At 44.5% G+C, this 15,187-nt stretch overlaps 1 protein-coding gene across 7 annotated transcripts in view; it reads right to left on the bottom strand.

Moving 5' to 3' along the window:
• ZNF93 (zinc finger protein 93) overlaps window positions 1–13,292 on the bottom strand; it is a 34,711-nt gene extending 21,419 nt beyond the window's left edge. For 2 of the 7 annotated variants that reach the window (XM_010806513.4, XM_059888494.1), the window contains exons 1-3: window positions 11,255–13,292; window positions 8,041–8,167; window positions 7,209–7,304 (exon numbers count right to left, since the gene is read on the bottom strand). In XM_010806513.4, the coding sequence (XP_010804815.1) occupies window positions 7,209–7,304; window positions 8,041–8,167; window positions 11,255–11,287 (256 nt within the window). In that variant the 5' untranslated portion in view covers window positions 11,288–13,292. Of the gene's footprint in view, window positions 1–6,418; window positions 6,544–7,208; window positions 7,305–8,040; window positions 8,168–10,037; window positions 10,115–11,254 lie in introns of all 7 variants that reach the window. The other 5 variants (XM_024994734.2, XM_024994735.2, XM_059888495.1 and 2 more) reach the window with 5 other exon arrangements.
• Between the last annotated feature and the right edge of the window lie 1,895 nt (window positions 13,293–15,187).

Genomic DNA, 15,187 nt, shown 5'->3' with positions numbered 1-15,187 from the left:
AAAGCTGAGCGCAGAACTGATGCTTTTGAACTGTGGTGCTGGAGAACTCTTGAGAATCCCTTGGACCAACCAGTCTATCCTAAAGGAGGTCAGTCCTGAGTGTTCACTGGAAGGACTGATGTTGAAGCTGAAACTCCAATACTTTGGCCACCTGATGCGAAGAGCTGACTCATTTGAAAAGACCTTAATGCTGGGAAAGATTGAGGGCAGGAGGAGAAGGGGACGACAGAGGATGAGATGGTTGGATGGCATCACCAACTCAATGGATATGAGTTTGGGTAAACTCCGGGAATTGGTGATGGACAGGGAGGCCTGGTGTGCTGCAGTCCATGGGGTTGCAAAGAGTCGGACATGACTGAGCAACTGAAATGAACTGTGTCATAAATTTTTTCAATTAGGAAACAAGGTTCACCTACCTTGGTTGGTGAACTCTTAAATCTTTTCTAATTATTAGGTTATAAATGTAATTTGTAATCTGGTGAAGTGAAGGTTATTTGCCATCCCAGAAAAATATCTTAACCTGATAAAGAGTATCCACAACAACCTAGAGCTAACGTTACACTTGGGCTTCCCCAGTAGCTCAGTGGTAAAGAATCTGCCTGTCAATGCAGGAGATGGAAGAGATGTGGGTTCGATCTCTGGGTCAGGAAGATCTCCTGGAGAAGGAAATGGCAACCTACTCCAGTATTCTTGCCTAGACAATTCCATGGACAGATGAACTGGATGGGCTACAGTTTATAGGTTCACAAAGAGTCAGATATGACTGAGCGACTAAGCACACACGTCATTATACTTAATAGTGAAAGGCTGAATGCTTTATACCTAAGATCTGGAATAAGGCAACCATGTCTGTTCTCACCACTCATAATCAGGATAGTACTGAAAGTCTACTTAGTACAACATGGAAAAAAAATGAAATAAAAGGTATACAAATTGAAAAGGAAGAAATAAAACTGTCTCTATTTGTAGATAACAGTACAAAGAAAATTCCTCAGAATCTACAAAACATTTTCTAAAACTATAAGACATTTAGGAAGGTCACAGGATAAAGACAGACATACAAAAATCAGTATCATATCTACATAATATGGACATATGGGCGCTGAACTTGTATTTATAGTACCATTTATAATTACTCAAAAACACTTAAGTACAAATGTAACAAAATATGTACAAGACTTGTCTTATGAAAACTATGAAACATTGATGAAAGAAATTAAATAAGAGCTAAATGGGGAATTCCATGGTGGGTCCGTGGTTAGGACTCAGCATTTTCACTGCTGAGGGCCCAAGGGCCAGGGTCAATCTCTGGTCGGGGAACTAAGACCTCACAAATCATGTGGCACGGCCAAAAACAAAAACAAAACAGAACTAAATATATGGTTGCTGCTGCTAAGTTGCTTCAGTCGTGTCCGACTCTGTGCGACGCCATAGACAGCAGCCCACCAGGCTCCCCCATCCCTGGGATTCCCAGGCAAGAACACTGGAGTGGGTTGCCATTTCCTTCTCCAATGCATGAAAATGAAAAGTGAAAGTGAAGTCACTCAGTCATGTCCAACTCTCAGCGATCCCATCTCAGCGATCCCATGGACTGCAGCCTTCCAGGCTCCTCCGTCCATGGGATTTTCCAGGCAAGAGTACTGGAGTGGGGTACCATTGCTTTCTCCGATCAGAGTCTACAACCCACGGACAGAGGAGCCTGGTAGGCTGCAGTCCATGGGGTCGCTAGAGTCGGACACGACTGAGCGACTTCACTTTCACTTTTCACTTTCATGCATTGGAGAAGGAAATGGCAACCCACTCCAGTGTTCTTGCCTGGAGAATCCCAGGGATGGCGGAGCCTGGTGGGCTGCCATCTATTGGGTTGGCCAAAAGTTTCAATACTTCTTATGTGAATCTACAATTATCTTAAAATGAAAGCTTTAAAAAAAAAAAAAAAAAGGCAAAATTCCCTCTAAAGTAAAAACTCCAATCAGTATCAGTCCCCGAAGAGTACCACTATCTCAGTGAATGGTATCAGTGTCCATCCCTAAACAAGTCACAAGCCAAGCAGGCAACCCTGACAACTCAATATCCCTTATCCATTGAATCCACCTTTAATTCCTGCTGCCTTTATCTCCTAAATCTCTCTGAAACTGGTTTCCTTCTTTCTGTCTCCATCACCACTAGGCTAAGCAAGTCACTCATGCATTCATTAACTGGAAACTGACGTGGACCAGGCACTGTTTTAGGTATTGGGGAAATAGGTACAAATGGAACAGACAACCAGCACAAGGGAGTTTATAATTCAGAGACAGAGCAGATTATAAATAAGTACTGACTATTTTGCACTGATAAGGACTCTGAGAGAAAATAACACATGATGAGGGGATTAAAATAGATGGAAGAATGCTGCAAAGGGTGTGGAGGTAAGGGATCCTTCTATACTGTAGGTGGAAACATAAATTGGTGCTGCCACTATGGAAAACAGCATGGAAGTTCCTCAGAACTACTAAAAACAGAGTTGCCATATGATCCAGCAATCCCACTCCTGGGCATATGTCTGGAAAAAACTGTAATTCAAAAAGATACACACACCCGAAAGTTCACAGCAGCACCACTTACAATAGCCAAGACATAGAAACAACCTAAATGTCCATCAAAAGATGGAAGGATAAGGAAGATGTGGTATATATACACAATGGAATACTACTCAGCCATTAAAAAGAATGAAATAATGCCATTTGCAGCAACAGGAATGGACCTAGAGATTATCATACTAAGTCAAGTAAGTCAGAAAGATAAAGTCAAATACCACATTATATCACTTACATATGGAATCTAAAATATGATGCAAATAAACTTGTCTGAGGCAAAGGAACCAGAGATCAAATTGCCAACATCTGTTGGATCATAGAAAAAGCAAGAGAATTCCAGAGAAACATCTGTTTCATTGACTATGCTAAAGCCTTTGACTGTGTGGATCCCAACAAACTGTGGAAAATTCTTCAAGACATGGGAACACCAGACCACCTGACCTGCCTCCTGAGAAACCTGTTTGCAGGTCAAGAAACAACAGTTAGAACCAGACAAGGAACAACGGACTGGTTTCAAACTGAGAAAGGAGTATATCAAGGCTGTATATTGTCACCATGCTTATTTAACTTATATGCAGAGCACATAATGCATAATGCCGGGCTGGATGAAGCACAAGCTGGAATCAAGGTTGCCAGGAGAAATATCAATAATCTCAGATATGCATATGACACCATCCTTATGGCAGAAAGTGAAGAGGAACTAAAGAGCCTCTTGATGAAGGTTATAGAGGAGAGTGAAAAAGTTGGTTTAAAAGTCAACATCAAAAAACTTGAGATCATGGCATCCGGTCCCATCACTTCATGGCAAATAGACGGGGAAACAATAGAAATAGTGACAGACTTTATTTTCTGGCTCCAAAATCTCTCTGGACAGCTCTGGACAGTTGTACTTTCATTCAATTTAATCCAACTAAAGCTTAACTCAGAAAGGCAGACTCCTCATGGATCAGAGGCTGTCAAGGCGAAAGGAAGGGCAACAATTCCTCCTTCTCTCCCTCTGATCTTCCATGCCAGGCTTAGCCCATGCCTGGCAGTGGGGCTGATGCCTCTCCTAACTCTCTACTGCTTCCCTACTGCCTGAGTCCTCTGCTTATTTTGCGGTCATCTTCAGCTGTTCCCGCAAGATTAGTATATTTCTCCCAAATGACAGTTACAAAGAGAGCCAAGTCTGGTTCCGATCTCAAAAGATCTCACCTTGGATGGGGAAGCAAGCACTCTCCTAAAGGTGTGGGCACCTTAGGAATTGAGACAGCCTGTCTCATAGCTCGTCTCACTCACTCACTCACTTCAGTCGCTCAGTCGTGTCCAACTATTTGCAACTCCACGAAGTGCAGCAGCACACCAGGCCTCCCTGTCCATCACCAACTCCTGGAGTCCACCCAAACCCATGTCCATTGAGTTGGTGATGCCATTCAACCATTTCATCCTCTGTCGTCCCCTTCTTCTCCTCCTGCCCTCAATCTTTCCCAGCATCAGGGTCTTTTCAAAGAGTCAGCTCTTCGCATCAGGTGGCCAAAGTATTGGAGTTTCAGCTTTGGCATCAGTCCTTCCGATGAACACCCAGGACTGATCTCCTTTAGGATGGACTGGTTGGATCTCCTTGCAGTCCAAGGGACTCTCAAGAGTCTTCTCCAACACCACAGTTCAAAAGCACCAATTCTTCGGCACTCAGCTTTCTTTATAGTCCAACTCTCACATCTATACATGACCCTGGAAAAACCATAGCCTTGACTAGACAGACCTTTGTTGACAAAGTAATGTCTCTGCTTTTTAATATGCTGTCTAGGACGGTCATAACTTTGTTTCCAAGGAGTAAGCGTCTTTTAATTTCATGGCTGCAATCACCATCTGCAGTGATTTTGGAGCCCAGAAAAATAATAAAGTCAGCCACTGTTTCCCCATCTACTTGCCATGAAGTGTCTGGTGGGCCCCAATTCCACATCTTGATGGGTCCACTTATTCATCGGGACCGGACAACAACCTAAGACAAGTCCTACCACGTCTATGCCAGCTGGCTCCAGACTGGTTGCAGGCTGATCCTTGCAGAATATAAGCCTGAGCCTGTGGCCACGCTACTTCAACTCCTCAGAGGCTGTGACCAGCTCTCAGGCACAGACCAGGTCCCATGATAGGGCTCCCACCTCAGCAGGATCTGGACCCTTCCCCTTTATCCCTGTTCCCACCTTTACACACCAGCTTCCTTTCTCTGGACTTACACAGACTTACATTCACCCTGTGAATGCTTCTCATATCCAGGTATCCTTCCTTGGGAAGCACTGCCCACACTGCCCCTCCTGATCCACATTCTCACAGAGTTCCTGTGGCTCTTCCCCCAAGATCCCCACCAGAATCTGTCATTCCACACTCCTATGTGCACTTAGTCTTCCCCTCAACTGAGCTCTGCCAGGGTAAGACCTGTGTCCTTCTGTCCAAGGTTGCACCACTGTTTATCACGGGACAGGAAAGCAGCGGATGAGGGTTTGAACTTGGTTCTCCCAGAGCCCCAGCCTCCCCAATTCAACAGCTGCCAGTCCCCAATTTTCATGACAGCCACCTCTGCCATTTCTCTCCTCTGGTGACTACTTCTCTGGTTCAGTCACAGAATCTTCCTTCTTAACCCACCTCATGAACGTTGAGGTTTCCTGGAATGCTGACCTCTCCTCCATTCCCTCATCTACTCAGCTCAAGGCTTTAGATGCTTCTCTCACACTGATGGCTCCCTGACCTCCCTGCTGAGTTCCAACTCCCTAATCCTTCTATAATTGTCCACTGCTGACCTCTACCCATATTTCATTCACACCTCAAATGAAATCCTTCCCACACTGAACTCATCATATACCCTTAATAAAGGGGGCCCTCTTCTTTCCTCCTGAACCCACTGCACACGCCTTCTTCCAGGTAATGTCTTGCCTACATTATTCAATAATCTCTAGAAGGTTCCCACCTCTGTTTTTTTCTCACTTCAACTCTAAGCCCAACAATGTTTCCAAAGTGACTATTCTTATTAAATTCAAATTACATAATTAAGGACTTCATGGATATATTTTGTGAAAATTCTAATAAAATTAAATGTAAATAAAGTCCCCTTTCATCATGCCCATTCTTGATCCCAATCCACATATAACTAGTGTCCCCTGACCGTTTTTTAAGCACTTAAGCACATATTATGCATGTAGACAAACGTGCATAACACCAGGGCCTTCCCTGGTGGGTCTGCTGGTATAAAGAATCCTCCTGCAAAGTGGGAGACCTGGGTTCAATCCCTGGGTTGGGAAGATCCCTTGGAGAAGGGAACGGCTACTCACTGCAGTATTCTGGCCTAGAGAATTCCATGGATTGTATATCCATGGGGTCACAAAGAGTTGGACATGACTGAGCTACTTTCTGGAGAAGGCAATGGCACCCCACTCCAGTACTTCTGCCTGGAAAATCCCACGGACGGAGGAGCCTGGTAGGCTGCAGTCCATGGGGTCGCTCAGAGTCAGACAGGACTGAGCGGCTTCACTTTCACTTTTCACTTTCATGCATTGGAGAAGGAAATGGCAACCCACTCCAGTGTTCTTGCCTGGAGAATCCTGGGGACGGCGGAGCCTGGTGGGCTGCCGTCTATGGGGTCGCACAGAGTCGGACACGACTGAAGCGACTCAGCAGCAGCAGCAGCAGAGCTACTTTCACATGCATGCGTGTAGACAAACACCACGTGATTTTCTTTACCCGTAAATGGTGACATGTTATGATCATGCTCTGTAACTTGCTTTAGCTTCTCACGTGCCTTGGAGCTCAGCCCACACCAGTGCTCCTTCTTTCTAACTGTGGTGCTGTGTGCGAACACAGGAACCCACCTCAGGATGTTTAAAGTGTCTCAGACTCAAGACCAGTCTTTCCAAAATATCAAGGACCATATAATTCTTCAACTTAAAATTCTTGAATTGGGGCTTCTTTGGTGGCTCAGTGGTAAAGAATAAGCCTGCCAACACAGGAGACACAGGTTCAATCCCTGATCCAGGACGATCCCACAGGCCAAGGAGCAACTTGGCCCATGAGCCTCAATTGCTGAGCCTGTGCTCCAGAGCCTGGGAGCCACAACAAGAGAAGCCAGCGCGGTGAGCAGCCTGAGCACGGCAACCAGCAGCAGCCCACGCAGCAACAAAGACCCAGCCCAGGCAAACACAGCCAACAAATAAATAAAACTATCAGAAAAGTCTTAAATGATTTCCAGTCAGCCATAGACAGTTCTCATCTTTAAGAACTGTACCAAAGCACCCATAGTGTGGCCCCCACCCGGCTTTCCAATCTATTTCCTTTCTCATCTCTTTCTTTTCCTGTAACGCTGGCCTTCAGTCAGAATGAATCAGCTACAGTTCCTTAAATACACTAAGTCTGCTGAATGAATACATGAAAATGTAGCCCTTCTCTCAAACAGGAAAGAATAAGAAAAAAGATCCTGAGAGATTCACCTGTGAAGTAACTGTAAGAGAAAAAGAGGACGCTTGTGACTGGGGGCCTTAGCATTCCTTCTCCATCATTTCTTGAGGACTGAGAACCTGGAGAAAGTTCACTGACCAACATCTCCAAGTCACACATCCACTCATTTACCAGACTGCTGCTTGCAGAGATTCCCCACCCACTCACCTAGAGAGGAATCTCCAGGGCTTTCTTTCTCTACCTTCCAGGGATCTTCTCCTTGCTGCAACAGGGAGATCACTTCAGGTTTGGAAAATGGGAGTCCTGCTCACAGCAAAAAAAAAAAAGGACAAAAAAATAAAAACAACAACAAACTCACTCTTGATACAAAGAGGTAACTGGTTCTGAGTGGAAACTGAGAGGATGAGGCAAAGAGCTTCTGTGGGGTGCTCAAGCTATGCCCCTGTGATGTAAAGGAGCGGGTTAGGGAAAAAAGCAAGGGACTTGTAGAACCTAATGATGGAATAATTAGTTACATGTTAGGGAAACACAATGAGCATGCAGCCCTGAAATAGGGTACCATTAGCTTTCTGTAGAAAAAGAAGTATGTGAGATGTCCAGACTGATATCTATAAACAGGTACCTATGGAAAGGATTCTGTAACAGGTAGCTTGTTTAAAATGAGAAGACACTATCTAGCTCCCTTTAAAATATGGATTATATGGTGTTTATCTGGCTGGAAAAGAAAACGGGGGAAGGCAAGTGGTGGGTCAAAGAAGGGGGCTGAAGGACGCTCTCTGCTTAGAAATGAGCAAACACGTCATAGTGGGAACGGCTTGAACTATGAGGGAATTTCTAATGTGCAGCTCTGTAGACTGTCCCATCCATGAGGCACGAGGCATCCATGCGTATGAGGCCAAATTTTTCAGATTTATTTTTGGAGATCCAATTTGTACACTGCTAAGGCAAAATTCAGCTGAAATTTTGATGATCCATGGCTTTTATCCAGGGATTTGGGTGCTGAGTTATTCCAATTTCCGATCAGAGGAAATTTCCTTACCCAATGAGACAAGGTTACTATAGTTCTCCAGCATCACATCTTGGTACAGGTTTCTCTGAGAAGGAGCCAGTTTTCTCCACTCATCCCGTGTAAAGAGCACAGCCACATCTTCGAACGTCACTGACACCTGTAGAGACAAGCCATCCTAGCTCACCCAGGACCACCCATCACACAGGGTGAAGGCAGCAGCAATGGGAAGTAGTCAGGTTACCATGAAACGCTTCTATATTATTCTAGGTTCTGAAAGGTTCAAGTCACTAGTTTAATGAACACTTGATTTGTGACAAATATATACTGAGTAGCATGAAGTCTGAACCATGCCCTGTGTTAACCACAGAGATGTGTGGAGGTATTAAGGCCATTAGTAGGAATGTTTGTTAGAATAATCTTTCTTAAGGCAATTCAATAAAACATATTAAGAGCGTTAAAATGTTTATACTCTTTAAGTCTCCAAACTACTGTATTTGTTTGACAATGAACCACGCAAAAAAATGCACACACAAGGACATTTATCATGGTGTTAGTAAGAGCAAAGAAATGGAAACAACCTAAATAATCATTGACAGAGGCTGGGTTACATGATTTAAGGCATTATCTGTGTGCTCTCTGAAGCCTGAGGACAATAGTGGCAATTAAAGTAGCTATCATTTACTGAATGCTTTCTTCAGGCCAAGTACTTTTCTTAGAGCTTTATATTAACCTTTAGTGTAAATCTTTTATCTTCATGACAACCCTGAGAAGAAGGTACTATTATTATCCTCATTTTACACAGGAGAACTCACAGAGAGGGGAAGACATCTGTCTAAAGTCATAAAGCTGGTCAGTGGTAGTGCTGGGATTCCAATTTCAGGTACATGTCTAAGGCTCCATTCTTAACCACTCTGTAAAAGGCCTCTCAAAATCTACCAAATAATTAGTAAATAATTGAAATACTGCACACAATGTACTTAAAACCATACCAAGCCTATATTAAAGGTTCAGATGTTACCTATTATCACATCAATATAAAGTACTAGGCAATCATTAAAACTGATGATATAAGTCAATAATGTTGACTTAAAAAGACATTCATGATAATGTTAATTACAAAAAGCAGAATATGTATCAGTATGTGTAGCTTGTTCCCATTTTTGAAAAAAATTAAATATGTACATAGAAAATAATGCTGAGAGACACATAACAAATGGCTCACAGCAATTATCTCCAGATGGTGGGTTTTTTTCTGCATATATGGAAAAAATATATACACAAACACACACACATACACACCTATATGCACATATGTACATATACAAGCATATATACATATGCACATATATATGTGCATATTTTATTCTCTGTAAAGTTTTTTGCCACAATTATGCAATATTTGTATGGTAAGATGAGGCAATAAATTAATATTGGTGAGGAATACAGCAATTCTTTGCTGTCAAAGAATTTACAATCTAACTAACAGACAAGAAAAGTGCATAAATTTGAACAACAAAAGAAAATGTGTAGCTGAATATGACCACACATCATTTCCATTTACCCTTATTTTAGAGACAAGGAACACAAGATCCAGGGCAGTTAGGATTCCAAGTCACATACTTTATTAATGGCAGAGACAGGATGATAACTAGTCTCCTTTTAACACAGCACTTGGTATATTCTCTCTCTGACCCTAAAACATCCCGTTACTGAGTTTTACATACAAGTCCACGCAGCATGTGAGGTTAGGGAGAAATGTCATATAGGGACGGAGAAGATTCTGGGCAAGAGAGCAGCTTGACTTTGCTGGAATGGAATGTGAAAGCCAAGCAGCTCTAATATACAAAGGCAGGTCCTAGCCATTGCCTCAGAAGATCAATCACCACATTTCGTGGCTTCAGATGACATACAACATCACACATCACAGAGCTCTGGTAACACAGGGTCTGGGCCTACTCTGCATTCTGAGAAATGCACCAGAGGAACGGCTGGACAATAACCAGCATGAACTGAGAGGCCAGACATACCTGGGTTTGATTTCAGGTCACTGGACTTCTTTGAGCATCAGTTCCCTCATATGTAAAATGGGGTAATAACTGCTGCGCTGTTATGAGAGTGAGAACAAAGGTAAAGCCCTCGGGATATTCCCTAGCAACATTAAGTATCAATATTATTGTTAGATGAAAATGAGTAAAAACTGACAGTATTTTCTGGGTCTGAAAAACACTGTATAGTCATTTCTATCTGCCAACAGTAATAGTATCGTGGACTAGAATGATACTGTTCAGCTACCACAACCACCACCTACTGAACGTCTCTGATGTGCCCAGCCCCGATTAAAACACTTTCATGCTGTAATTTCACGTGGTCCTCTCATCTACCCTATGAGGCAGGCAGGCATGGCTGTTATTCTCATTCTACAGCTGAGGAAACTGAGGCACAGAGAGATGCAGATGCCTAAGGCCTATAAATGACAGCAGAGGATATGGGTTCAAACCTGGCTGTCTGGCTTGAGAGTCCCACTTCTAACTGTACACCCTGTATACCTTGACTCTCCACTACTGATATCCCACAAGATCCTCCCTGCCACTTCCTGAGGAGTCTTCTCTCTGCTCTTGAAGTCAAGAGGCCTCTCCATTTATGTTCCCTCTGACATGGTTAACCTGGATGGGGGCCCCACCTTCATTTCCACAGAATAAAGATGAAAATAGTAGGTCAAGATCAGCTTTCAAGAGAGTGATAGAAGCAAGATACATGATCCAGAAAGTTAAAACTAAAAACTATGGACTGGGGAAAAAACCTGGGAAATATAGCATGAGGATTCTCAGGGGTGGAAAGAAAAAGAAAAGCCTTCTGGCCAAGAGTAGGGAGAGGGACAGGAATGAGCAAAGGGGCCAGGCCAGAAAGGAACGCTGCCAAGTGTTCATGTTTGTTCTGACCTCAAGTGATATGAGACGTGTGGCATCTTACCTGTCTAATTAGTAATCACATGGTGAGCTGAGATTAATGAATAAAAGAGTGCATACCAGGAAAACAAAAGAGAAACACTAGATATGGATTGCAAGGTTGGAAGTGAACATTCCCTATGGAATCCACCATCCACCTCTGTGGGCCAGCTCTTCAAAGAGAAAAGGATATGGGCTCCAAATCCTGGTGAAGATTGTATTAGGGGGAGAACTCCAGTTTGAAGATTAAAAAAAAAAAATCTATTTGTCTATAAGACTTGAGAGGGCAATGAACTCACCTGAGACCTTGCTTCCCTCTGTTCGGCAGCCATATCCTTTTGATGAGCAGTTTCCCTTGAGGATGGGTGAAGTCTCCAGAAGTCAGATCTGAGAGAAGAAAAAGGGAGCCAGGAGGAAGCCCCTTCTCTTTCCACCCCTTAGAATCAGCAGCTCTGAAACCTTTACAGAGAAGGAGAATGATACCATGTGCCCTCAGAGAAGGACCTAGGAATAGACAGCACCAGAGAGAAGGGCTGGGTCATCCTGTTCCAGGCCCAGCTCTCTCCCTGACTCAGAGGAAAAGGTCCTAGGACTCTATCAGCAGTAGTAGCAGCTCCTTGAGCCTCACCAAGTGTCAGGCACTGAATGCATCATTGAGCACAGTTGGCACTGTCAATCCCCCATTTTATAGATCAGGACACTGAGGGCAGAGTGGGAGCAACTTACCCCAGTCCACACAGCCAAGGGAGGGTGGTACCAGGATTCCAACCACAGCTGGCCACAGAGCACATGCTTTAACCTCCCTGCATGCACGTGACAACTTTTCTCCACGCAAGTCTTCCCACCCAACTCCTCCCCCTCCTGCCAAAGAAACAATTTCCAGATTTTTCTAGAAAACCTGCTTCCGGAAGGGAACACATCAGCTCTCCTAAAGCGGGGAGCAGGCTTTAGGGAGGAGGCACAGACGACCGAAGATCGGGATTCCAGTCCTGATTCTGCCACTGGGGAAAACCAGTGACTCACTTCTCACGCAAAACGAGCCTTTCACTAAGGAGGGCAGTGGCGATGCTAGAGGGAGGAAATTATCTTCACATTCACTGCCGGCCCGGAGCAAATTAAAACGCCCGCAGGAGCCAGGCAGGTAGCTCGCTGGGAACAGGTCGGGAGAAAGCAGCAGGGTGGCAGAACCCGGCGAATGGGGAGGAAGTGCCCGACTTGCGGCGTTCAGGGCACATCTGTGGGAGGCGGTGGTGCCAAGAAGACAGAGCCGGTGGCGCTCCGCCCACGGCCTGCCGGCACCCACGAAGAACCCGCTCTCGCCTCTTGGGCCTCTGTCCCGCGCCCCGACGCAGCATCCTCCCGAGGCCCGGTCCTCCCTCCTGCATCCCGCCGACACTCCACCGCTCACCTCGCCCGGGCCTCCGGGGGTTCCACGGGCAGCAAGTGTTACGCTCCGGAACTGACACGGCCAGACAACTGCTTCAGGTAGGGACTTGTCCGAGGTGCTGCCTGGGTCGGCCTCACGCCGGGAGGCCTTTCACGCCAGCGGCAAAACCCACGCAGGTCCGGGACCCTCAGGGGCTAGCGCTATCCCCTCTGGGAAATGTAGTCCACACCAGGACCCAAGGATTCTGGGAAGTGTAGTTCTTCGTAACTGTCTGCCAGGAGAGGCCGGGCTGAGTCTGTCCCATTACCAGACGCATTCTGAGCTAATGCTGGTGCTTCCTGGGCCGCTGGGTCGTGGGTTCCTGATTCTAACGGGAGGAAACAGTTTTGCCAGGATAGTATGTGTAGCTCTGCATCTTTGTAAATGATAGTAAGGCAAGTAGACAACTGACAAGAGCAAACCTATTTTCTCTTCAGTCTTTCAACAAGTATATTGAGCACCTGTTGGAGATAAGCCCTACCTCAGTGAGCAAAACAGAGATCATTGCTTTGGAGAACTTTTTTCTGGGTCAGGGGACGGGGAAGGAGGTGTTGCAGGAAGGGAAACCCCTTCCAGGGCCCAAAAAAGGGCTCTTGTCTAACACTCGGAAACGATATGTCCAAGGAGACACACATGCTCACAAAGCAAGAGACTTTATTGGAAAAAGTATCCTGACCCCACACCCCAGCCCCCCAGAGAGCAGTAGGGTAAGGGAACCCAGGAGGACTGCTCTGCCACGTGGCTCACAGTCTCAAGCATTATGGTAATGGGGGATTACTTTCCAGGTTGTCTTTGGCCAATTATTCTGACTCAGAGTCCTTCCTGGTGCTGTACACGTTCCTCAGCCAAGATGGATACCAGGGAGAAGGATTCTGGAAGATGATCGGACATGTGGTGTTTCCTTTTGACCTTTCCCGAATTCTGGTTGGTGGTGGCTGATTAGTTGCTATTCTTTACTAGGACCTCCTCCTGTCGTGAAATAACTCATGCAAATGGTTACTGTGGTGCCTGGCCAAGCTGGGCGATTTCAGTCAGTATGCTTTCCCTAACAGAGAGATTGAGTAGATAAGAAGTCATGAACAAAATTATATAGCATTTTAGAAAATAAGCATTATGGGGAAAAGCAAAAGAAAAGAAAGGAAGAATCTGCAACAGGTATGGAGGCAGGTTGCAGCAAGGAATAGGGTCACAAATACCACCCTTTGTTAATATAGCAGGAAACAATCTTGGTAAGGTAGAATAAGTATCCTTCTGTAAGTTCTTTCTTTATTTTTTATTGAAGGATAATTGCTTTACAAAACTTTGTTTTCTGTCATACCTCAACATGAATCAGCCATCGGTATACATATATCCCCTCCCTTTTGAACCTTCCTCCCATCTCCCTCCCTATCCCACCCATTTAGGTTGATACAGAGCCCCTATTTGAGTTTCCTGAGCCACACAGCAAATTCTCGTTGGCAATCTATTTTACATATGGTAATGTAAGTTTCCATGTACTCTTTTCATACATCTCACCCTCTCCTCCCCTCTCACCATGTCCATAAATATATTCTCTGTGTTTGTTTCTCCATTGCTGCCCTGTAAGTAAATTCTTCAGAACCATTTTCCTAGATTCCATATATGTGTGTTAAAATATGATATTTATCTTTCTCTTTATGACTCACTTTACTGTGTATAATAGGTTCTAGGGTCATCAACCTCATCAGAACTGACTCAAATGCGTTCCTTTTTATGGCTGAGTAATATTCCATTGAGGCTTCCTAGATAGCTCTGTTGGTAAAGAATCCGCCTGCAATGCAGGAGACCCTGGTTCAATTCCTAGGTTAGGAAGATCCCCTGGAGAAAGGAAAGGCTACCCACTCCAGTATTCTGGCCTCGAGAATTCCATGGACAGTCCATGGGGTCGCAAAGAGTCGGACACGACTGAGCCACTTACAATATTCCATTGTGTATATATACCACTACTTCTTTATCCATTCATCTGTTGATGGGCATCTAGGTTGCTTCCATGTTTGAGCTATTGTAAATAGTGCTGCAGTGAACAATGAGATACATGTGTCTTTTTCAACCCTGGTTTCCTCAAGGTATATGCCTAGCAGTGGGATTGCTGTGTCATATGGTGGTTTTATTCCTAGTTTTAAAAGGAATCTCCATACCATCTTCCATAGTGGCTTCTGTAAGTTCCTGTTCAACTGTCTTGGCTATGCTCAACTCAAATGAATAATAGTCATCATGACAACTTATAAATAAAAATGCTGAGACTTTGATGGGATTCTTTGAATCCTTAAATCTACTTGGGAAAAAATATTATCTAACATTATTGATTTTAATAGTCCATTACCATCATATAGCTCTCCTTTTATTTTGGTCTTATTTAGGTCTCCCTATATTTAGGTCTCCATGTTTTTTCTCCATGACAGTATTGCATATTTTTGAGTTTTATTTGAGGATGTTACATAATTTTTGACCCATTCATGGATGACAGCCTTGTCGTGGTGAAGGGGTTTGCATAACTCAATGAAGCTATGAGCCATGCTGGGCAGGGCCACTCAAGACCAATGGATCATAGTGGAGAGTTCTGACAAAACATGGTCCACTGGAGGAGGCCATGGCAACCCACTCCAGTACTCTTGCCAAGAGAACCCCATGAACAGTATAGAAGGAAAAAATATTTAACACCAGAAAATGGGCCCCACAAGTCAGAAGGTGTCCAGTATACTACTGGGAAAGAGCAGAGGGCAGTTACTAACAGCTCCAGGAAGAATGAAGCAGCAGAGCCAAAGAGGAAACAACATGCAGTCATGGA

This window comes from Bos taurus, chromosome 7 (assembly GCF_002263795.3).
Source record: "Bos taurus isolate L1 Dominette 01449 registration number 42190680 breed Hereford chromosome 7, ARS-UCD2.0, whole genome shotgun sequence".
NCBI lineage: Eukaryota > Metazoa > Chordata > Mammalia > Artiodactyla > Bovidae > Bos > Bos taurus.
Note: the sequence above shows the minus strand (reverse complement) of the source record. Positions and strands in the feature narration are given on the sequence as shown.